At 33.2% G+C, this 22,281-nt stretch overlaps 2 protein-coding genes and 1 pseudogene across 2 annotated transcripts; 2 read left to right on the top strand and 1 right to left on the bottom strand.

Moving 5' to 3' along the window:
• Window positions 1-2,048: 2,048 nt before the first annotated feature.
• LOC105642356 (transcription factor TGA2.3) lies at window positions 2,049-9,689 on the top strand. Its single transcript, XM_012227174.4, has 11 exons — window positions 2,049-2,702; window positions 3,818-3,921; window positions 4,525-4,598; window positions 4,697-4,891; window positions 5,128-5,205; window positions 5,308-5,367; window positions 5,509-5,586; window positions 5,699-5,750; window positions 6,098-6,369; window positions 7,437-7,685; window positions 9,112-9,689. The coding sequence occupies exons 1-11, from the start codon at window positions 2,605-2,607 to the stop codon at window positions 9,256-9,258; spliced, it is 1,407 nt and encodes a 468-aa protein (XP_012082564.3). The 5' UTR covers window positions 2,049-2,604; the 3' UTR covers window positions 9,259-9,689.
• Window positions 9,690-12,311: 2,622 nt separating this feature from the next.
• Window positions 12,312-15,136, bottom strand: LOC149498016 (putative receptor-like protein kinase At5g24010 pseudogene; annotated as a pseudogene).
• Window positions 15,137-17,421: 2,285 nt separating this feature from the next.
• Window positions 17,422-20,906, top strand: LOC110010389 (TGACG-sequence-specific DNA-binding protein TGA-2.1-like). Its single transcript, XM_089718065.1, has 3 exons — window positions 17,422-17,748; window positions 18,840-19,082; window positions 20,475-20,906. The coding sequence occupies exons 1-3, from the start codon at window positions 17,422-17,424 to the stop codon at window positions 20,619-20,621; spliced, it is 717 nt and encodes a 238-aa protein (XP_089574191.1). The 3' UTR covers window positions 20,622-20,906.
• The last annotated feature ends 1,375 nt before the right edge of the window (window positions 20,907-22,281 follow it).

Genomic DNA, 22,281 nt, shown 5'->3' with positions numbered 1-22,281 from the left:
TTCCCTATATATATAATTCTATTATTATTTTATTTAGTAATAGGTTCGATTTGTCTCCTAAATTTAAGAGCAATATATAATTTACGAAAATCAACTTTTTGTATAATTTATCACTGTCAAAATAACATAGAGCTCAATTTTTTATTCTTAAAAATAAAAAAATGAATAAAAATATCACACACTGTCATAAAAAGTAATATATTTACTCTTGATTATCCAAGTAAAATTATAATTTTACGCTTGTGAAACCACATATAAATATATAAGTTTTAAGCTGGCTGACTGTGAAGCCCAGCCCAAGACGCTATATAACTGTGAAGCTCAGTCAAATAGAAATATTAATTTGAAAAATAATAATTTTGTTAGTAATTATTTTTCTGAAGTCAATAAAAACTAAATATAATATAAACATAGTGGAGATGTAATTTAGTCGGTCTTTTAATTTATAAGATGAATAAAAAATCTAGAATTAGGATTATTTCCGACCACAATAGTTTTCAAATACAATATAAATACAAATCAACTATTTGTTTTTTACTAAAAAATAATATATTGATAAATATAAAGGGAACTAACAGAAAAAAAAAAATCATTAAAATAAAATTAAAAAAATAATATAAGGTTTTTTGTTTTTTTTAAAGAAAAGTTTCTCTAAAACAATAAGTGGAGAGTGGAGAGTTCTAGAATGTTAATAAACCAAATTTGAATTTTGTTTTGTTTTAGACAAAAGTGCGTTCTTTCGGGAGGAAAAGAGTCAAAGACTATGACTCTCCACTATCTTCCAAGCTGGCGGCGTAGGAAATAGAAAATTTAGAAAATAAGAATATTCGTTGTATCTTATCAATTTGTAAAGAACAAAAGTGTAGAAAAAGTATATATTTTTTTGAAATTGTTTAACAAAATGAGGTATATTTTCCATTACATCAGTAATTATTCCAATAATGTTCAATTTACTCTCAATTTAGAGGTAAAAACTAATTTTTAATTATTTACCACCTCAGCTTTGCATTAAATTATTATTTTATTTAATATTGAAAAGAAAATTTTGACGTAGATAGATCTATTGCTACGCCGCATTTATCATTGGGTTATGTTTTGACGAGCTTTTGTTTTAGAAGTTTGAAATTCTTTTTTTTTTTTTTAATAATCTATAATAATTGAGGCATTACTTAATTTTTGGACTATTGTTGAAATATAACTTTTAAAAAGGAGATGAGAAACTTCGTGTGACGTTTCTTCAAAAGCCATTTTATAATCTCCAATTATTCATATTCCATGCTCTGCCCTAGGCATTTTATTACACTGGAGATTTGAGGACCTTACCTAACCCTTAACATGGTTTGACTTGGACTCTCTTTGTAATTTTCCTTTTCAAGTTCTTGTTATTTATAATTTAATAATCACCAAATAGATAATAAAAAGGAAATTTTATTACTACGTCCTTATATCCACAATACCTTATGAAATGATCAAATAGAAAATTCACTTCCCTATGTCCACAATACGACCATTATAATTTGCAAGACATAATTAGTCCGTCTTGTGATATAAATTAAAATTTCTTTATAATTACATTCAATTTTTACATATTTTTTATTGAGTATTTTATGAAATGATGAAAATATTTATTCTATTTTTAAAAATATAAAAACAGACTGATTGTGTATAGGGATGAATTAATTATATCTTTCAAACTACAGGGACTGAATTATAATTTTCATGATATAATATTTTAATATTTTTTTATTAACTTAATGGAAAATATATAAAAATTGCAGAAAACGATGCAGTAATAAAATGAAAGCAAAATATGGAGAAAAATTAGTTATTTTTTTAAAAGACAGATCATTTCGCAAACCAGTACTAGAGCTGCTCGTACTGTGCAGCCTATGTTTTCTCGCTGCCATTGGACCTCCTACGTGGGTAAAAAAAAAAAAAAAAGTTACAGTACTCGCAGTAGAGAGCGGCACAGAGAGAATCCATTTTCACAAAGTAAATACTAGTAAGTAATTTCTCTGTGCATATAAAATATATATATAAAACCAAAAAGTCAAAATTTCCCAGTATTTATCTTCAATCAGCCTCTTCTGGTTAGGGTTTTCTCTGACTCTGGTTTTCTGTTCATATCAGCTTTGGGATTTGCTCAACTAGTCTTAGATTAGTGTTAGAAACACTTTTGTTTCAGTTTTTACTTTACTGGGTTGGTGTTGTGCGTTTGTATTAGCTTAAGACCAGAGTCCTGCATAGAAATTTTTGTTGGTGGATTAGGTGCTTTAAGTTTCTTTAATTTTTTTCTTATTTGCTTTCACTACCTTCGGTTGCGGACAAGCTTGAAGGTGGCTTTGTTAGTTCATAGTACTTGAGTTTTAAGGTTAATTTTGTTAGTTTTAAGGTGTTTTTGCTCTGTAAGGAATTTCAAGGTCTCTGCAATTGTTAGGAATAGCCGAATAGGCGGTGATCTTGTAATACTTTTTTGGCTTTTATTTTGTGGAGCGGTTCCATTTGTGTAGTGGGATTCTGTTGGTTTTGAAAAGGGTCTGCTTGGTTGAATAAATTTGGTGGCGTTGCTGGTGGACGTGGAGGCGGCGGCGATGATGTTGATTCATGGGTACTAGAACAGTGAAAGTTAGTGCTCAAAATGATAATAATTCACTAACCGAGATGCCGAGTTTCGTTCCTCCAATAACAACTTCCAATTCCATGTAAGTTTTCTGTTATTTATTTTTAATTTTTTTAAAGAAGGTTTTATGTTACGAATTTTCAGTTCAGCCTGTGGTTTTATTTCTACAGTTCTTATTAAATGCTCCCTTTTTGAGTATTTGGCTTCTTGGTTGTTGTGACAGTTATAGTAAAGTGGTTGGGATGTAGCTTTGCACCTTTGAATTATAACTTGTACTCGTAAGTGAAAAATTATTCATGCCTAGTTGAAGGACAAGTGTTTTTTTCTGGTTGTTTCCTAAAAAATAGAAGAACTTAAATCTGCAATTGTGATTTTTGCATCATGTTATGGACCCGGGTTTTTAACATGTTCCGTGTATTCCCAGTGTTGCTACTTGGGTGGACATTTTTGGTAAGCATATTAATTTCTAGAACTTGGATAAAATTTGGGAGACTATGGCACCGACACAGTGGCTCGGGGAAGTAGGGTGATATAGATGATTTTGTAAGGTTTTGTTTGTGTCAAGCAATGAGTTTTATGTATTCTGCAGCTGTTGTTGGTAAATTCAAAAGGACAAAGAGTAATAGAGATATAATAATAGTTAAGTATCTATCTTGTAGTGCATGCAATTAAGACTGAGGTTCCCACTTGCCCATCCTTTCCTTAGAACTATCTATCCTGTTATATTGGATAATTGCAATTATTTCATGCATAGGTCTCCAAGATCAAAAACAGCATTTTAAATGACAGAATTGGGGTTTGAGCATTTTTATTCCTTTCTTTTCCCCCCCTCTCTCTCTCTCTCTCTCTCTCTCTCTCTCTCTCTCTCTCAATTTTTTTTGGGGGTGGTGGTAGGGATGTGATTGATAGGTAAAGCATCTTTTGGTGATTCCCATTTCACTACCTTTTTTTTGTATCAATTTATTTCCTTCATCTTGTATTTTTTGCAATTTGTGAGTTCCACCTTTAGTCAATTAGGATATCAGGTTGACAAGTTATATCCTTAAGAATTTACATTGAAGTTTGAACTTTGTAGTGTTTTGAAGGTTCTGTCAGAGGTTCTGGTTAATATGAGGTTCAAGTTCTAGTGTTAAGCTATGTTTCCCTTTTAAATTGTCAATATTAGTGCTGATACTTCTATTATCATATGGTTTTCAGGGGCACAGAAGGAAATAATATTCGTTCATCTCGAATTTCGGATTTTGGGACACTTGAACAATCCCTTGGATTTCGCATAGAAGATGCTGTTGATATGAGCAGAAGTATGTAGTTCCCCCCCCCCCCCCCCCCCCCCCTCTCCTCCTCTTCCTCCTTTCTCCTTTCTCGTGGAGCTTATTGTTCAACTTTAATTTTGTTCATGAGCTTTGGTTCCTTTTGAAGCATAGAGAAACTTAGCATGTTAAACAATCATTTGCAGCATAGTAGAGTTCATCCCCTTTATTTCTTGAGTTTAGATTATGAATACAATGTGTTGTAACTCCCATGATAGTTCAATCAGCGTGGACTCATTTTCTGTGCAACAATTTTCACACGTTTGATGTTCATTTGTATTCTTGTAAACAAATCATGACCATCATTATCACATACTTGCATGTGGTTGTGACGAGTCATTCAGACCCAATAATTCCAACTTGCATGTTAGTTAGTCTACCTATCTTTATGTTGCTTTGACTGTTATGTGATTTTGTTTCAAATCTTCTTATTTTTTTCTTCTTGGTCAAACAAGTTGTTTGGATAATATTCTTCAGCGAGCTCTTATTTTTTTCTTCTTGGTCAAACAAGTTGTTTGGATAATATTCTTCAGCGAGCACTAGATTCTGTCATTCTGATCCATCCTTCTCAATTTCGTAATTATTGTCTTTCAGATCCTATATTTAATCAATTAAAATCAAGCAACCAGGCTATAGGTGCTGATGTCCAATTTGGCATTTTGAGTAAGGTAAATCTTTATCTTTCTCAACAGTTGTGCATTTTTATATTTATGAATTTCAAGTTACTTAACAATTCTCTCTCTCTAAATTCCTCTTGGAGATTCAGTCACTTGCATCCTCAGATATAAATCTGTCTGCTGCTGTTATGGGTAGCCAAACGGTACCAATACAGAAAGAACCACAATCAAGTTCAGTAGCTATGCTTGGCAGCCACCGTGAGAATTGGGGAGAGACCAATGTGGCAGATGGCAGTCCTAGAACTGATACCTCAACCGATGACACAGATGAGAAACATCAAAGGGTGAAGTCTCTTTGTTCATCATTCAGAATATGCTTCATTGGTGGAAAATATTCATTGATTTATGCTCTCTCTCTCTCTCTCTCTCTCTCTCTCTCTCTCTCTCTCTCTAGATATTGAAAATTGAATTTTGCTTTCAACTGAATGCAACTCTTTCTTCTCATAAAGATATTTTCTTTTCCTGTAGAAGTCAAACTGTTGATAAGTGATGTGTTATGATTTAATTATTCCATGTGCAGTTTGAAAGAGGACAATCAACTGCGGTTGTGGCATCTGATTCCAGTGACAAATCAAAGGAAAAGGCTGGGGATCAAAAGGTTAAATACTTCAAACTTATTTTGTTCATAAAGCCACTGCTTACATGATTATTTTTATCCATTACTTTTAAGAAATATGTTCTTTATCATTATTATTTGCAGACATTGCGCAGACTTGCTCAAAATCGTGAAGCTGCTAGAAAAAGCCGGTTAAGGAAAAAAGTAGGGTCTTATGTGATTTTAGTTGCATCTCTTTTGCAGATTTCTGACTGTACAAATTGTTGTTAAAAGTACAGATGAGTATATTTTCATGATCTAATATACTTGTACTGTAACTCCTTTTCTGACTGGGTCCCTTTAAAGGCATATGTGCAACAATTGGAGAGCAGTAGGCTGAAGCTAACCCAACTAGAGCAAGAGCTTCAAAGAGCCCGCCAACAGGTTTGCCTATTGCTTTTATGACGCAGATTATTAGTTACTTTGTTTTCCATTTTCTGTTGGATAGAATTACGTGTCATGTTTGATGCTTTTTAATCAGCTTTATCGAATGTAGGGCATTTTTATTTCGAGCTCAGGAGATCAATCCCATTCCATGAGTGGAAATGGTACTTCATCTCATTTTAGTCCTTTTTTTTTATAATTTTTTTATAGATGTGAAATTTATCATGATAATGATAGTCTGGTGAATATGAGTTCACTCTCTTTTTGTTGTCGAGTGTATGGCATCCAGGAATTCTACAAATCATAGCATTTCGTTTGATTCTTGAGCAACTTTTATATGATTGATGTTTTTGTTTGAGCTTTATTTCTGATTTCCCTCTACCATCTTTATGTTTCTTTCTGTTTCTGTGTTTTTTCTTGACTCTTGATTGCTGGATGCTAGTAATGCTATATTATTACATTATAAATCCTTAATTATGAAATGTTCTTTTGTCCTTGCATTATTGTACAGGTGCCTTGGCATTTGACGTAGAATATGCACGGTGGCTAGAAGAGCACAACCGGCAGATAAATGAACTGAGAACTGCAGTCAATTCACATGCAGGAGACACTGAACTTCGTACGATTGTTGACAATGTCATAGCACACTTCAATGAAATTTTCAGGCTGAAGGGCACTGCAGCGAAAGCTGATGTTTTCCACATATTGTCAGGTATGTGGAAGACACCAGCCGAGCGTTGTTTCATGTGGATTGGTGGCTTCCGCTCATCTGAACTCCTGAAGGTGAGTTTTTTCATAGTGTTTCCTCTATGCTTCTATTTTAATTTTATCATAAAGAAATTCTACCTTCCAGCAGCCTGATTCATATTGCTGTGTTTTCTTGTTGACATTTTTTGAATCTGAGTGGTGATAACGTGCATTTTATGGCACTAGAATTAGCATCTTCTGCATTAGAGTTCATTTATCTAAATTCTGAACCTGGTTGATTCAAATTGGACTCCTTTTGGAACATTGATTTTTTTGGTCTAGGAGTATTGTTGAAGAAAAAAAGTGTAGGGTAGAGTAGAAATTATTTTCTCTTTTCATATGCTTGTTAGCTAGGATGTTAATTGAAACTCGAATGGAAGAATGAACATCCCATTACGACTTAATACCACGAGATTATGCGGATTGCCACATTATTGTGTGAGAAATATTATTTTTCTTTGTGGTGGGCCATATAATATGTCTGCATCATGTCTGAGGAGGAGCTGGTGAGTTGCACACTTGCACCTTCACTTAATACCACTGTGTTTTTGTTTGCTTAATGTTACCAGTGTTGGGTTTTTTTTTTTTTTTGGGTGTGTGTGTGTGTGTGTGTGTGTGTGCAGGGGGAATTGGTCTGTAAAAGGATAATATTATGCTCTTTTACCTCTTGCAGTCGGGTTATATTTTTCCCTTAACATTCATGGCTTTTGCACTGAAACCTTGGGGTCCAGTTTCAAACTCTGCAACAGGGATAGAATAGGTAGCATCCCAAAATATTTGTATCATAAGCAGAGCCTTGGAATTTTTCATTTTCCTGATTTTTAGTTCTGGAATGTTGATTTACCATTTTTAGATTAGGAAAACGCTGAACAATATTTTCTGCATTCATCTAAACATTGTAATGCCCACTGCACAAACCAGTGGTTCAGAATTTTGTGATTGCTGAAGTATTTAATAGTTGACCTTCATCCAACTTCTCTGTTGAATTAACTTCTTATAGTTTCCTAATTGTTATTTGCCTTCTCTCTCCGTCCTTTTGGATTAAAAGAACGCATTTCATTTTCTGTTTCTGAACTGAACTGGAATTTCTGAAATTGGTTTAGCTTCTTGTGAATCAACTGGAGCCTCTAACTGAGCAACAGTTGATGGGCATCTACAACTTGCAACAATCATCCCAACAGGCAGAAGATGCTTTGTCACAAGGAATGGAAGCACTGCAGCAATCCCTGGCTGAGACATTGGCCAGTGGCACCCCTGGTTCGTCAGGTTCTTCTGGCAATGTAGCAAACTATATGGGTCAGATGGCCATGGCCATGGGAAAGCTAGGAACACTAGAGGGGTTCCTTCGCCAGGTATTTTTCTTCTAGAGTTAGTCATGTTTTTCTTTCTCTATGTTCGCCATTGAGGGTTACCAGAAATCTTGGTCAAGTGTGTGTGTGGATCCTTGAAATTTCAAATTAGCTTTTCCAGTGTTCTGGGCTGAGCAAAATGATTGATTATATTAATTTTCTTATTCTAATCCCATTTAGGATTTCATTTTATTAGTCTAGTATGCACGTACAAATCAATATCCTGTAGATTTTGAAGTTAAGTCATAACTCTTGAGGATACTGTGCTTTAGTTTCTTTTATTCAACACTTGTAACTTCTGTTAGGAGTGAATGTGGAAATAAATGCTTGGTTTACAAGAATTAAGAGAGAAAAAAGACGAAGAAAGAAAAAATTCAAAACAGTGAATAAGTAGAAATGAACCCTCTCCCCTTCTGCAGAAAGAGGGACAAAAGAACTTGAGAAATATGATTACTAAACCCTTTTTCTTTTCTGGCAAAATTGGTTGGCACCCTTCAATTTTTATCAAGCATGAGTTATTTTTTCCCTTTTTTCCCCATGTTTTTCCATTCATGTTATATTATGACCATATGATATGTTGAGGTCTTTTGATATTTTGAAATTGGTTTAGATTTTGCCTAGGTCGTATACCATGATTTGTGGATAAAGTCTTGATTTTGGTGTTTTCTGTATATAATATTTTTATGCATGGATAGTGTTTGTCTCGCTCTGAGGATTTATTAGTGTGGTGTTGGAAATAACCCATAACTCTAGGGGCTTGAAAATTGAAGTCACCAGGTCTGACAACCTATTTCATTCTTTTAAAAAAAAAAAAAAAGAAAAAAAGAAAAAAAGAAAAAAAAAAAGATTGAATCGAAACGATGTTACCAAATCCTGTAAAACCTATTTTTGAAGTTCAGTGATTGGACTAATGAGGATGAGAACAACTCAATTATGTGAAATTCAGGTTTGGATGGTGGGCTTTTTAGTTGGAGGAATTTGAAACCGATCTTCTTTCGTTTAAGTTTAATGAGGGTTACAGTGCATGGGTTTTTATGGCTGATTAAACTCATGAAGGGGGGGTTTAGAATTAAGAATGTGGACAGAAAATTTTTTCCAGTTTTAGATACCTGCGGAGAAGGTAAATTTTCAAATCCACTAGATTAGTTTAATTTTTATATTTCTCTCCTCATAAGTTCAAATATTCATTCATGTAATCTTTGAACTTTGGGGATTTTGAGTTTCAAGAATTGACTGTAAAACAAGGGTGAATTTGCTGGAGCGTACTAATCTTTAGTATATGGAATTCTGTTTGATAAACTGAATGATTGCAACCCATGTATATTTTATCATCCTGATCATCAGTCATCTTTCCTGCTTCTATTGCTTTGTTGGCTTGCAGTTCAGTTGCTTATTGTTACTATCATTTTTATCCTTTGACAATTATCAGGCTGATAATCTGAGACAGCAGACTCTTGAACAAATGCATCGTATATTGACAACCAGGCAGTCTGCTCGTGCTCTTTTGGCAATAAACGATTATTTCTCCAGGCTGCGAGCCCTTAGTTCTCTCTGGTTGGCCCGTCCACGGGAATGAGAGCAGTAGATTACCTCTCTGGAAAGTTCTTCCGGATGTTGACTCCGTGACGCACCTAATTCTTTTAGTTTTCATGATAAACCATAATGCTCCCGAGTATTCGGGTCTTCTGAAGCCGTCTGGCTTGACCATTCTGGTGCAGTAAGGTAATGGCTATAGTTATAGGTCCACACTGCAGCTGTAAAATCAGGTATGTCTTGTAGAGATGTATGGTTATTTCTTGTGTTGTAAAACATTTAGTGCCAATAATTTGATTGAAGTTTGACGTTTGTTAGAAGTGATAAACGGACGATAGAAGTGGTACATGTAACATAGCTTACAACTATCAATTTGTATACTAAAAAAAAAAAAAAAATCAGCAGAATCAGGGTGTAGTTACCTTTGGATGTTTCAGATTTTTCTTTGATATGTACATGTTTATTTTGATAAAATTATTGAATATGTGATGTCAATTATACAAAACCAAAATCAAATAATTGATTTGAAACATTTACAGCTTTTAGTCTAAAAATTGATAATGGATGAGCTGCTGCTAAATTTCTACCGAGTTCAGAAACATTTATTAGAATATGAAATTTCAAAAGTTGCTATGAAGGACATTAAAGTCATTTCATCTTTGGCTTTACAGATTCATGATTTTTACATGGTGAATTTTTTAATCTGTATGCTTCTGATGCCAATTTTGCAAAGAAACTTTTTACCAACTCGACCTTCAGCCAAGGGTTGGTTCCTAGAAAAATGAACACTTTCTTTTCCCAGTTAGAACTATTTGCAGTCCCATTTCCCAGCAAATGAGCTTGCATGTTATTAGCTACTTTCGATTCTACGGTTTCGTTCTGACAGCAGCTTTGAACTATCTCTATTAATTTAATTGTGGCATTTTATATTGTTTGTTCGGACTAGCTGTTTTAGTAGCTGTTAGCTGTTTTAATAGTTGGTAGGTGTTTTATTAGCTGGAAGATGTTAGCAGGTAGCTGTTAATTGTTTAAATAATGGTTAGAAGCGAAGGTGTTGATGAAAACAGATGTTTGATGGACAATAAATTTAAAATGACAAAAACGGACATTGAAAATTAAGTGATCACTTTATCTCCAACTTTTCGCTCTTAACTCCAAATCAATATTTACGTACAACTATAATAAAAAATAATAAGAAAATATTTTTTACTGCTGGGTAAAGAAAAAAATGAGCAGATGATCTAAATTGATAATGGTAATAATTTTTGCTATAATGACAATATTACTCACTCAGTGTATTAAAGAAAGGAATATATGCACGTATACACAAATTTTTTAAATTGCAAAAAGTGATCCAAAACAGAAATGTATTGTTCTATTTTTTTTTTTCCAGTTTTATATACATTATTTTCTTTCGAGTCAAATAGATTTAAAATAGAATAGAAAAATATTAAGAAAATTAAAAATGTTTAATTATCAAGAGGTCATCTATTTATTGCAAGGGAGATATAAAATTTTTTTATTAAGAATAGAACTCTTTTTGGAATTCAACATATAACAAGAAACAAATATATTAAAAAACTCACCAATTTGAATTTCAAAAATCAACCCCTTCTTTAATTACAAATGTTGTAATTTAATGAAATTTGATGTTGATAAACCAAAAAAGTTATAGCCAAGTCGATAAATGAAAATTGCAAAACAAATAATGCTATGATCTAATTTTGTTTATCTATTTTGTAAGTTGCAAATTTAAAATAAATAAATAAATAAATAAATAAGTTAATTAATTAATAAAAAAGATTACATAAAATAAATGTTATATGCTCCCCAAATAAACCCTCAATTTTAAGGAAGAGTATACTTTTCTTTTTTTATTATCTACATGTGTTTATTTAAAAAATAATTTTTAGAAATTATATCAAATCAAATAATAAAATTGTAAATTTTCTTTTCTTTTTTTTTTTTGTTTTAACCACAGGTATTCCGAGCCCACTGGGCTAGAACTAAATCCTGCTTGTATTGGGTCGAGGTAAAGTGCTCACAATGAGTGTTTGCTTCATCCATGAGAATCAAACCCTCGACCTTACTCAAAAGAAAAGAGCGCTGAACCACTTATTCAAACCTTCGTTGGCATAAAATGTAATTTTCGAATTAACTATGATTAAAGCTATTTTAGGATTTCTAAAATTTCACCGAGGTTAGTATAAATAATCTCAATCTTCCCTCTTATTCCCACTTTTATATATAGTATAGAAAATGAAAAATTTTTAATATTGTAGGGGATCAACATTTTTAATTTTTAATATTTGTTTGAGTTTAAATGCAAAAAAAAAAAATAATAATAATATTTTTTTTTTACTATCAAATATAAATAAGTCAAACTTAAAGATAATAAAACACCTAATGTAATAATAAAAAGATTTTATATTAATTAAGAATAAGGATAAGATTGTAAAAAAAAAATAGTAAAAAGATTGAAACCCTAAACGTCAGGTAAAATAACGTTTTAGAAAATACTCTATAAACTTCTGAAACTTACTATGTATATCATGATACCGAACACAATAATTTAAAAAAAAATATAGTGTTTTGATGAATTCAAAACATTAAACGCTATTCTAAATGTTACAGCCCAACACGCACAACATACGTTGAATGACCTTTTTATAACACAAGTTGAAGGAGCTTTTAGAGGTTGAAAAAGCTTTTTATAATGTCGGTTGAAAAAGCTTTTTATAATATTACATATTCTAAGGTTTAGTTTTTTATAAGGTTACACACTCTAACGTTTAGCTTTTTGGTTTATTTGGCAAAATTAGTTGTTTTAGTAACAATTAGCTGTTTTAGTAGCGTTTAGCTGTTAGTTGTTTAAATAGCTTTTCATAGAACACTAAAAACTACACGTTAGTGTTTTGACCGGTTAAAACGCTAAAAACTACTTAAAAGGCTGTTTTCGAACACAGCCTTTTAACTCTAACGTTTTGTTATTTAACTTTTAGCGTCTAACTAATTAAATAATTATTTTTACAACATTAAGTTAACAAATACTTTTAATTTAAATGACTATATGAATAACACTTAATAGAATAACAATTACTAAAACAAATAATACCGAGGAATAGATTCTACAACATGTAATAAAATTACAAACTTCCAACAGTAGTCTATTTTCTAGCTTGATTAACACGATTCACTCGTACTAACAAATGATACATTAAATGGAAGAAGCAGAGACACTAGTAGACCAGTTCATATGTATCCAATTTTTGACGTGTCGAGATTATTTGCCACTGTCAACCATTGATAAAGAGAATTCGAGCTTCGAGTCAGTCATCATCACAGCCGCAGTCTTCCTGATTGGGGAAACTATTAGAACTCACAGGGAACACATAATTTGATGAAATATCAGTTGTGCTGTCTTCATGAGGTTCTCTGTGTAATGCAGTTTGTTGTAGCTGCAGTACATATTCCAAGTCCCAGCGCACATCGAGCATTGTAGGCCTGCTTGCTGCTTCCTTCTTCAAACACTTTTCAACTATTTCGCCGAACTTTCTTAGCGAATTAGGGTTAATTTGGCCAGCCAATGAAGGATCAGTGATCTTTTCTAGTTGGCCCTTGTTCAGCCAGAGCATACCCCATTCAGCCAAGTTCATATTTGAGCTTATAATTGGGGGACGAGCACAGAGAACTTCAAGCAGCACTACTCCGAAGGAGTACACATCAGATTTAGCAGTTAACTGAAAAGTTAACAGATATTCAGGATCAAGATATCCAAAACTGCCTATTAGCCCCATTCTGCAATGGTCTGGATCAGGAGGACCGGACTGTGAGAGACCGAAATCAGCAACTTTGGCCACATAATATTCGTCGAGCAAGATGTTAGTCGACTTCACATCTCGGTGAATGATTTCCCAGTCTGAACCAGTATGCAGATAATGAAGACCTGTAGCTGCACCTATGCAAATTTCAAGCCTTTGCTTCCAAGTCAATACTTGATGTGTTTTCTTTGAATTCTCTTTCCAACTGTAAAGATGATCTCTTAAAGTCCCCTTCTCCATGAACTCATAAACCAGTATCATTTCCTCTCCTTCGTCGCAGTACCCGATTAAGGAAACGAGGTGGCGATGGCGAATTTTGGATAACACCATAACCTCCGTTTGGAATTCTGGTAGACCTTGGCCGTTGCTTGGATCACTTCTTTTCACAGCTACTTTCTTTCCACTTGAAAGTGTTCCCTTATAAACTTTACCAAACCCACCTTCACCAATCAAAAACTTGGTGTCAAAATTCTCTGTAGCAGCCAAAATTTCAGAGAGAGACATTTTTAACTTGAGATTCAACTTCGGAAGAGGAGAAGAAGAGTTAAAAGTTATTGCAGTCATCCAACTATTAGGCCTTCCTTTCCCAACAGGAACCTCATCTTTTTCAACCTCATCCTTTTTACCTTTTCTTCCGTGTCTAAAAGCAAACAAAGCCAAAATTATCAAAATTAACACTAAACTCACACCCCCAATTGAAAAACCGACTATAAGAAGATGTTTTCTGCTGCTATGCTCATCTATAGCAACAGGCTCTTTGATTTTATCTGTCACGAATTCCATAATCTCCACCCCATTTAGATAAGCAAATTTGTTTTCAGAAGTATCATTAAGGCCTACGCTAATGTCTATATGACCAGAATCATCAGATTTAACAACATAATCAGAATAAAATGGAGCTGCCATTGTTGTAGCATATAAATCTTTATAAGGGTCAACAACGTCCCTATACTTCGTATATATGTAGAGATCAAAAAGAGTACCAGCAACCTCACTAACTATATCACAGAAGTGCAAGCGAACAAGATGCATAATTTCCTTTCTCACATCAAAACGCCAAGTGATATTATTATCTGTGGTCACATATCTGCAAGTCTTATACACAATGTCTGGAGCAATATCTTGAATTTGTGTAGTATTAGGAATTTGATTAAGCTTACCATCATATCTATGGTTTCTTACGGAAATATTCCCTCCAATTAGATACGGATCATCTGTTAACCATTCCCTCCTTAAAAGATCATCAGCATCATTAACCTTCTGCCCTCCAACATTTATCCTGTAAAGTGTGTTTAAAGCGGCATCTTTGGCATTTATCCTGTAAAGTGTACTGTTTAAAGCGGTATGTTTGAATAAGGTACCACTTAAAGGAGGGACTGGATACCTGGAGTTTATATTTGAATTTTTATCAAATAGAAAGTCTTCTGGAAGATGAAGGACTTCAATGGCGTTAATGAAAGCAAAAGATTTTTCATTTGCGGGAATGAAATGTATTTTGAACTTGCCTTCATTGATAAAGAGAAAAAATTCCTTTTTGACTGGTAAATGGGTAGTGTTTTCTGTACTGTATTTTGATAAGAGTGTCAAGTTTGAGCCCAAAACATTGAAGAAAGCATTGGAAAAAGCAGTCTTCTTGGATTTGAATGTGAAGAAATGAAGACGGACTAAATAATTGCCAATATCAGCGATATTGAGCTCAAAATATGATGGTTGATGGAAAATTCTTGCTGTTTGATAGAGAGGAGAAGTGTCAGATGGTAATATAGAGCTGTTTTCGATAGATTCACCACCTTTTACAGAGAAAGAACTAGAACTCGTGTCATCAGCTAGAAAAGTCCAGTCATCAGAAAGAGAAACATTAGGCCCTCCACAGTTTATCAAGAAATTAGCTGCTGCAGAGGAAGGAGATGATAAAAGAAGCAAAAGAGAAAGGAATTTGATGAGAAAGAGAAGATAAAGAGTGGAGTGGAAACAGAGTTCTGCCATGGAAATTGTGATGGGTCTACTTCTATCTGTAGGTGGAAACTAGAGAAGAAGAAGAAGAAGAAGAAGAAGAATTGAATGGCAATAATTTAGCTTGGCCGCCTTGTCCAATAACAATTAACAAATAGAAATGTCAAAGAAAGTCTTGCTGTCGACTACTATTCCTATGGTCTACTAATATTGCCAAAAGTTCTTTTATACATGTTTGGTTGGTTGGTTCTCAAATTACATTTTGATGAAATACAATTTTTGCAATAGAAGTTCAATAAATAATTTGTTATAAAAATATAGAAAATATAAAGAATATAAAGAATATAGAAAAAGTAGAAAAAAAGAGATTTCTTGTATTAGAATTTTAGTTACCTAAACCATAGGATTAAGGAACTACTTATAAGATACAAAATATGATCCAAAAGTCATAATTTTATACATTAAAATATATAACTCTTTATTTTAAATTATATAATCGTACAAACTAAAAGATATAATCATTCATTTTAAAGGACATAACTCTTTATTTTAAAAGATATATTTCTCTTATATTTGGTTGCACATGTCAAACAATAACTTATAGGTCCAAATGTATTATATTTACCAAAACGCGCGTCTCTTAATAGAGCATGTCCTTTTAAATTATTCAGTCTTTTAAGTTCAAATCTTCAATTTTTAGTTTTTTCATTATGTCTCTTTTTTTTTAGATTTTACTTTTAGTTACGAGTCATTTTATAATTATAGAAGTATTATTCCTTTTTTTTTTTAATTTGAAAATGGAAGTATTATTCTTGAATTATTGCTCGATGATATGAAAAGAAAGTTTTTGTATTAACGTGTAATCCAATTGATCTTTTCATATGAAATTATCACAAATTTATTGAATTCTATTCAAAGGGAAGCATTACCTCGACGGTCCATTTTTTTGCTCCATTGAACTTCTATCTCAATACCCAATTAAGGATAAGAACTGGCTATGGCAAATTGATGACTAAATAATTGTTGTTATCAGCATCTATGGGTTGTGGCTCATTTCACAATGCAGGCTGGACATGTGGAAAGAATTTTCGGATTTTATCCCCATTAAACACAACTGTAGGGAGGAGTGAAGAGTCTTAAATTGTGAATCCTTTTCTTAGCTTAATCTTATTTAATTGTGTCTCTTTCTTTCTTTTTTTTTTTTTTTTATACTGAGGAAAATGACAGTATAATCTTGCAATAAGTTAAAAACCAAATCGAAAAGAACAAAATTGGAAAAACGAAATTTAATCTGTTGATTTCACCAGACATCAAATAAAACAAGGTTTTTTTTTGACTTCGTTGTGCCTACTACTACTAGATTAGGCTATATTTCCTATCTTAATTATTTTAAAATTTAAATTTTTTTAACCAATACTAATGTAATAAGATAATTTTATTTACATTAATGGAAATTGGTCCGAGCAGAAAAGACTCAGATTTTTTAAATAAGAGATCAAGTGTACAATTCTTATGAACGAAGAAAATTTTCGTAGTTTCTCCCATAAACGTAAATTCAATATAATTAAAGCGTTTATGTTTATTTCAGTCTATAAAAAAATATTTTTTTTTAATAAAAATCAAATGAACCTGATAAACAAAGAATACCTCACGATCATGACCAAGCTATTCCTGTTTTGTAGCAAATAGAGCAAATAAAAAAAAGTATGGCAGCCAACCTGAAATTAAGGCGATAAAATTTAATTTGGTCCCTGAATTATACCAGTTTTATCACTTAAAGGCCTAATTCTTTTATTGGAAGGCCCAAACTATTATTTTTTGCCAATTGGGACCCACATACTTTACTAAAATAGTCTGGGTTTTTTTCATTCAAATTACATATTTTTTCTAAGTATATTAATTACATATTTTGTAGTATATATAAATAAAAATAAATCTAATATGTCAATAATACCCGGTAATTAGTTTTTCACATTGAATAACTTTCACTGTTTTGGTAAGCATTATTTAATATAATCAACAATGTTATTTTAGCCGCTATATTATCAAATACAAAATATTCTTTAGCATATTTAATTCACAAAAATTAGCCAACAGTTCATTAATTAGTATATCTATGTTTTAAATGGAGAGTATAGTTTTGATTGAAAATACAATTCAGGACGTTTCTTTCAAAAATCAATTTTGTATATATATATATATATATATATATAGGAAAATTTTTATTTTCTTTATCTTGAATGCAAAATTAGCAGAAAAGTGTTTCTCTCTAAGTTTTCTATTAGTTGATTAATCAAAAAATTAGCCAAAAAAAGGGATTAAATAATAATTCAACCTAATCAGAAATTATTAAAGAAAAGAAAAGAAAAGGGCTAAAGAACAATCTTGTTTTCCGGCCAGTGCCCTTTGGTGGGGGAGGAAGAGTGTATTACATGCCATCACTACAAACGGTAATTTCAAGACGTAGTTTGGTAGAGGAACAAATTAAAATTTTGACAGTTGACGTAGAATATGCACGGTGGCTAGAAGAGCACAACCGGCAGATAAATGAACTGAGAACTGCAGTCAATTCACATGCAGGAGACACTGAACTTCGAACGATTGTTGACAATGTCATAGCACACTTCAATGACATTTTCAGGCTGAAGGGTACCGCAGGGAAAGCTGATGTTTTCCACATATTGTCAGATATGTGGAAGACACCAGCCGAGCGTTGTTTCATGTGGATTGGTGGCTTCCGCTCATCTGAACTCCTGAAGGTGAGTTTTGTCATAGTGTTTCCTCTATGCTTCTATTTTAATTTTATCATAAAGAAATTCTACCTTCCAGCAGCCTGATTCATATTGCTGTGTTTTCTTGTTGACATTTTTTGAATCTGAGTGGTGATAACGTGCATTTTATGGCACTAGAATTAGCATCTTCTGCATTAGAGTTCATTTATCTAAATTCTGAACCTGGTTGATTCAAATTGGACTCCTTTTGGAACATTGATTTTTTCGGTCTAGGAGTATCGTTGAAGAACAAAAGTGTAGGGTAGAGTAGAAAATATTTTCTCTTTTCATATGCTTGTTAGCTAGGATGTTAATTGAAACTCGAATGGAAGATCGAACATCCCATTACGACCTAATACCATGAGATTATGCGGATTGGCACATTATTGTGTGAGAAATATTATTTTTCTTTGTGGTGGGCCATATAATATGTCTGCATCATGTCTGAGGAGGAGCTGGTGAGTTGCAGACCTGCACCTTAAGTTAATACCACTGTGTTTTTGTTTGCTTAATGTTATCAATTATTATAATGCTTTGGGTGTTGGGATTTTTTTTTTTTTTTTTTTTTTTTTTTTTTTGCGTGTGTGTGTGTGTGCAGGGGGAATTGGTTTGTAAAAGGATAATATTATGCTCTTTTACCTCTTGCAGTCGGGTTATATTTTTCCCTTAACATTCATGGCTTTCGCACTGAAACCTTGGGGTCCAGTTTCTAACTCTGCAACAGGGATAGAATAGGTAGCATCCCAAAATATTTGTATCATAAGCAGAGCCTTGGAATTTTTCATTTTCCTGATTTTTAGTTCTGGAATGTTGATTTACCATTTTGAGATTAGGAAAACGCTGAACAATATTTTCTGCATTCATCTAAACATTGTAATGCCCACTGCACAAACCAGTGGTTCAGAATTTTGTGATTGCTGAAGTATTTAATAGTTGACCTTCATCCAACTTCTCCGTTGCATTAACATCTTATAGTTTCCTAATTGTTATTTGCCTTCTCTCTCCGTCCTTTTGGATTGAAAGAACGCATTTCATTTTCTGTTTCCTGAACTGAACTGGAATTCCTGAAATTGGTTTAGCTTCTTGTGAATCAACTGGAGCCTCTAACCGAGCAACAGTTGATGGGCATCTACAGCTTGCAACAATCATCCCAACAGGCAGAAGATGCTTTGTCACAAGGAATGGAAGCACTGCAACAATCCCTGGCTGAGACATTGGCCAGTGGCACCCCTGGTTCGTCAGGTTCTTCTAGGAATGTAGCAAACTATATGGGTCAGATGGCCATGGGAAAGCTAGGAACACTAGAGGGGTTCCTTCGCCAGGTATTTTTCTCCTAGAGTTAGTCATGTTTTTCTTTCTCCACGTTCGCCATTGAGGGTTAAAAGAAATCTTGGTCAAGTGTGCGTCTGGATCCTTGAAATTTCAAATTAGCTTTTCCAGTGTTCTGGGCTGAGCAAAATGATTGATTATGTTCATTTTCTTATTCTAATCCCACTTAGGATTTCATTTTATTAGTCTAGTATGCACATACAAATCAATATCCTGTAGATTTTGAAGTTAAGTCGTAATTCTTGAGGATACTGTGCTTTAGTTTCTTTTATTCAACTCTTGTAAATTCTGTTAGGAGTGAATGTGGAAATAAATGCTTGGTTTACAAGAATTAAGAGAGAAAAAAGACGAAGAAAGAAAAAATTCAAAACAGTGAATAAGTAGAAATGAACCCTCTCCCCTTCTGCAGAAAGAGGGACAAAAGAACTTGAGAAATATGATTACTAAACCCTTTTTCTTTTCTGGCAAAATTGGTTGGCACCCTTCAATTTTTATCAAGCATGAGTTATTTTTTCCCATTTTTTCCCCTGTTTTTCCATTCGTGTTATATTATGACCATATGATATGTTGAGGTCTTTTGATATTTTGAAATTGGTTTAGATTTTTCCTAGGTCGTTTACCATGATTTGTAGATAAAGTCTTGATTTTGGTGTGTTCTGTATATAATATTTTTATGCATGGATAGTGTTTGTCTCTCTCTGAGGATTTACTAGTGTGGTGTTGGGAATAACCCAAAACTCTAGGGGCTTGAAAATTGAAGTCAAGAGGTCTGACAACCTATTTCATTCTTTAAAAAAAAACAGATTGAATCGAAACGATGTTACCAAATCCTGTAAAACCTATTTTTGAAGTTCAGTGATTGGACTAATGAGGACGAGAACAACTCAATTATGTGAAATTCAGGTTTGGATGGTGGGCTTTTTAGTTGGAGGAATTTGAAACCGATCTTCTTTCGTTTAAGTTTAATGAGGGTTACAGTGCATGGGTTTTTATGGCTGATTAAACTGATGAAGGGGGGTTTAGAATTAAGAATGTGGACAGAAAATTGTTTTCAGTTTTAGATACCTGTGGAGAAGGTAAATTTTCAAATCCACTAGATTAGTTTAATTCTTATATTTCTCTCCTCGTAAGTTCAAATATTCATTCATGTAATCTTTGAACTTTGGGGATTTTGAGTTTCAAGAATTGACTGTAAAACAAGGGTGAATTTGCTGGAGCGTACTAATCTTCAGTATACAGAATTCTGTTTGATAAACTGAATGATTGGAACCCATGTATATTTTATCATCCTGATCATCAGTCATCTTTCCTGCTTCTATTGCTTTGTTGGCTTGCAGTTCAGTTGCTTATTGTTACTATCATTTTTATCCTTTGACAATTATCAGGCTGATAATCTGAGACAGCAGACTCTTGAACAAATGCATCGTATATTGACAACCAGGCAGTCTGCTCTTGCTCTTCTGGCAATAAACGATTATTTCTCCAGGCTGCGAGCCTTCAGTTCTCTCTGGTTGGCCCGTCCACGGGAATGAGAGCGGTAGATTACCTCTCTGGTAAGGTAATGGTTATAGTTATAGGTCCACACTGCAGCTGTAACATCAGGTATGTCTTGTAGAGATGTATGGCTATTTCTTGTGTTGTAAAACATTTAGTGCCAATAATTTGATCGAAGTTTGACTTTTGTTAGAAGTGATAAAAGGAAGATAGAAGTGGTACATGTAACATAGCTTACAACTATCAATTTGTATACTAAAAATAAAAAAATAAAAAAATAAAAAAAAAATCAGCAGAATCAGGGTGTAGTTACCTTTGGGTGTTTCAGATTTTTCTTTGATATGTACATGTTTATTTTGATAAAATTATTGAATATGTGATGTCAATTATACAAAACCAAAATCAAATAATTGATTTGAAACATTTATAGCTTTTAGTCTAAAAATTGAGAATTGATGAGCTGCTGCTAAATTTCTACCGAGTTCAGAAACATTTATTAGAATAAGAAATTTCAAAAGTTTCTATGAAGGACGTTAAAGTCATTTCCTCTTTGGTTTTACAGATTCATGATTTTTACATGGTGAATTTTTTTATCTGTATGCTTCTAATGCCAATTTTGCAAAGAAACTTTTTACCAACTCGACCTTCAGCCAAGGGTTGGTTCCTAGGAAAATGAACACTTTCTTTTCCCAGTTAGAACTATTTGCAGTCCCATTTCCCAGCAAATGAGCTTGCATTTTATTTGCTACTTTCCATTCTACGGTTTCGTTCTGACAGCAGCTTTGAACTATCTCTATTAATTTAACTGTGGCGTTTTATATAGTGTGTTCGGCAATATTAACTGTTTTAATAGTTGTTATGTGTTTTAGTAGTTGGAAGATGTTAGCGGGTAGCTGTTAATTGTTTAAATAGTGATTAAAAGGGAAAGTGTTTGATAAAAATAGTCGTTAAAAGCAAAAATGTTCGATAAAAACAGTTGCTTGATTGGTAATAAATTTAAAATGATAAAAAAGGACATTGAAATATTCACATAGAATTTTCAATTAAATTCATTATAAAAAATTAATTTCACTATACCTAAATTTTCAAAACTTAAGGGAGCAAAAATTGAAAAGTTCATTATGTTATAAATATTAGAAGTTGAAAGGGTAGAGGTGGACTGGATGAGAGGTTAGAACCCATGAGATGAAAATATATGATGTGGGCTTACTTGGGCTTGGGCAACCATTGTTAAAAGATTAGTACTAACCAATTAGCTAGCCCTTTGTGGATTTAGTATTTAGTTGATGTGGGATTCTTAACACTCCCCCTCAAGTGCAACCGAGACTGGACTTTTGGTTGACACTTGAAACTTAAATCCTCCCCCTGAAATTGAACTGGGCTTTTTGCCCATGAAATTGGATGGGCCTCACTAGGGACTGGACATCTAGACGAGAGCCTGAATTGAAACGCAGCGGCAACACCAGTGAATTGAGGAATAACTGGACCGGGCCGGACCTGGTCTGATACCATATTAGAAGTTGAAAGGGTAGAGGTGGACTGGATGAGAGATTAGAACCCATGAGATGAAAATATATGATGTGGGCTTACTTGGGCTTGGGCCAACCATTGCTAAAAGATTAGTACTACCCAATTTGCTAGCCCTTTGTGGATTTAGTATTTAGTTGATGTGGGATTCTTAACAATAAATACTAGTAT

The sequence above is a fragment of the Jatropha curcas genome, chromosome 2, assembly GCF_041381405.1.
Source record: "Jatropha curcas cultivar XTBG-Jc1 chromosome 2, XTBG_Jcur_1.0, whole genome shotgun sequence".
In the NCBI taxonomy this organism is placed as follows: Eukaryota; Viridiplantae; Streptophyta; class Magnoliopsida; order Malpighiales; family Euphorbiaceae; genus Jatropha; species Jatropha curcas.
Note: the sequence above shows the minus strand (reverse complement) of the source record. Positions and strands in the feature narration are given on the sequence as shown.

What these genes read in the sequence shown, in the direction of transcription:
- LOC110010389 (XM_089718065.1), top strand. Translation starts at nt 17,422, where the DNA reads ATGCCATCACTACAAACGGTAATTTCAAGACGTAGTTTGGTAGAGGAA. An exon ending in GCTCATCTGAACTCCTGAAG is followed by an intron (nt 17,749 to 18,839) that starts GTGAGTTTTGTC and finishes AAATTGGTTTAG; the next exon opens with CTTCTTGTGAATCAACTGGA. An exon ending in TAGAGGGGTTCCTTCGCCAG is followed by an intron (nt 19,083 to 20,474) that starts GTATTTTTCTCC and finishes GACAATTATCAG; the next exon opens with GCTGATAATCTGAGACAGCA.
- LOC105642356 (XM_012227174.4), top strand. Translation starts at nt 2,605, where the DNA reads ATGGGTACTAGAACAGTGAAAGTTAGTGCTCAAAATGATAATAATTCA. An exon ending in TGCTGTTGATATGAGCAGAA is followed by an intron (nt 3,922 to 4,524) that starts GTATGTAGTTCC and finishes ATTGTCTTTCAG; the next exon opens with ATCCTATATTTAATCAATTA. An exon ending in GCTCATCTGAACTCCTGAAG is followed by an intron (nt 6,370 to 7,436) that starts GTGAGTTTTTTC and finishes AAATTGGTTTAG; the next exon opens with CTTCTTGTGAATCAACTGGA.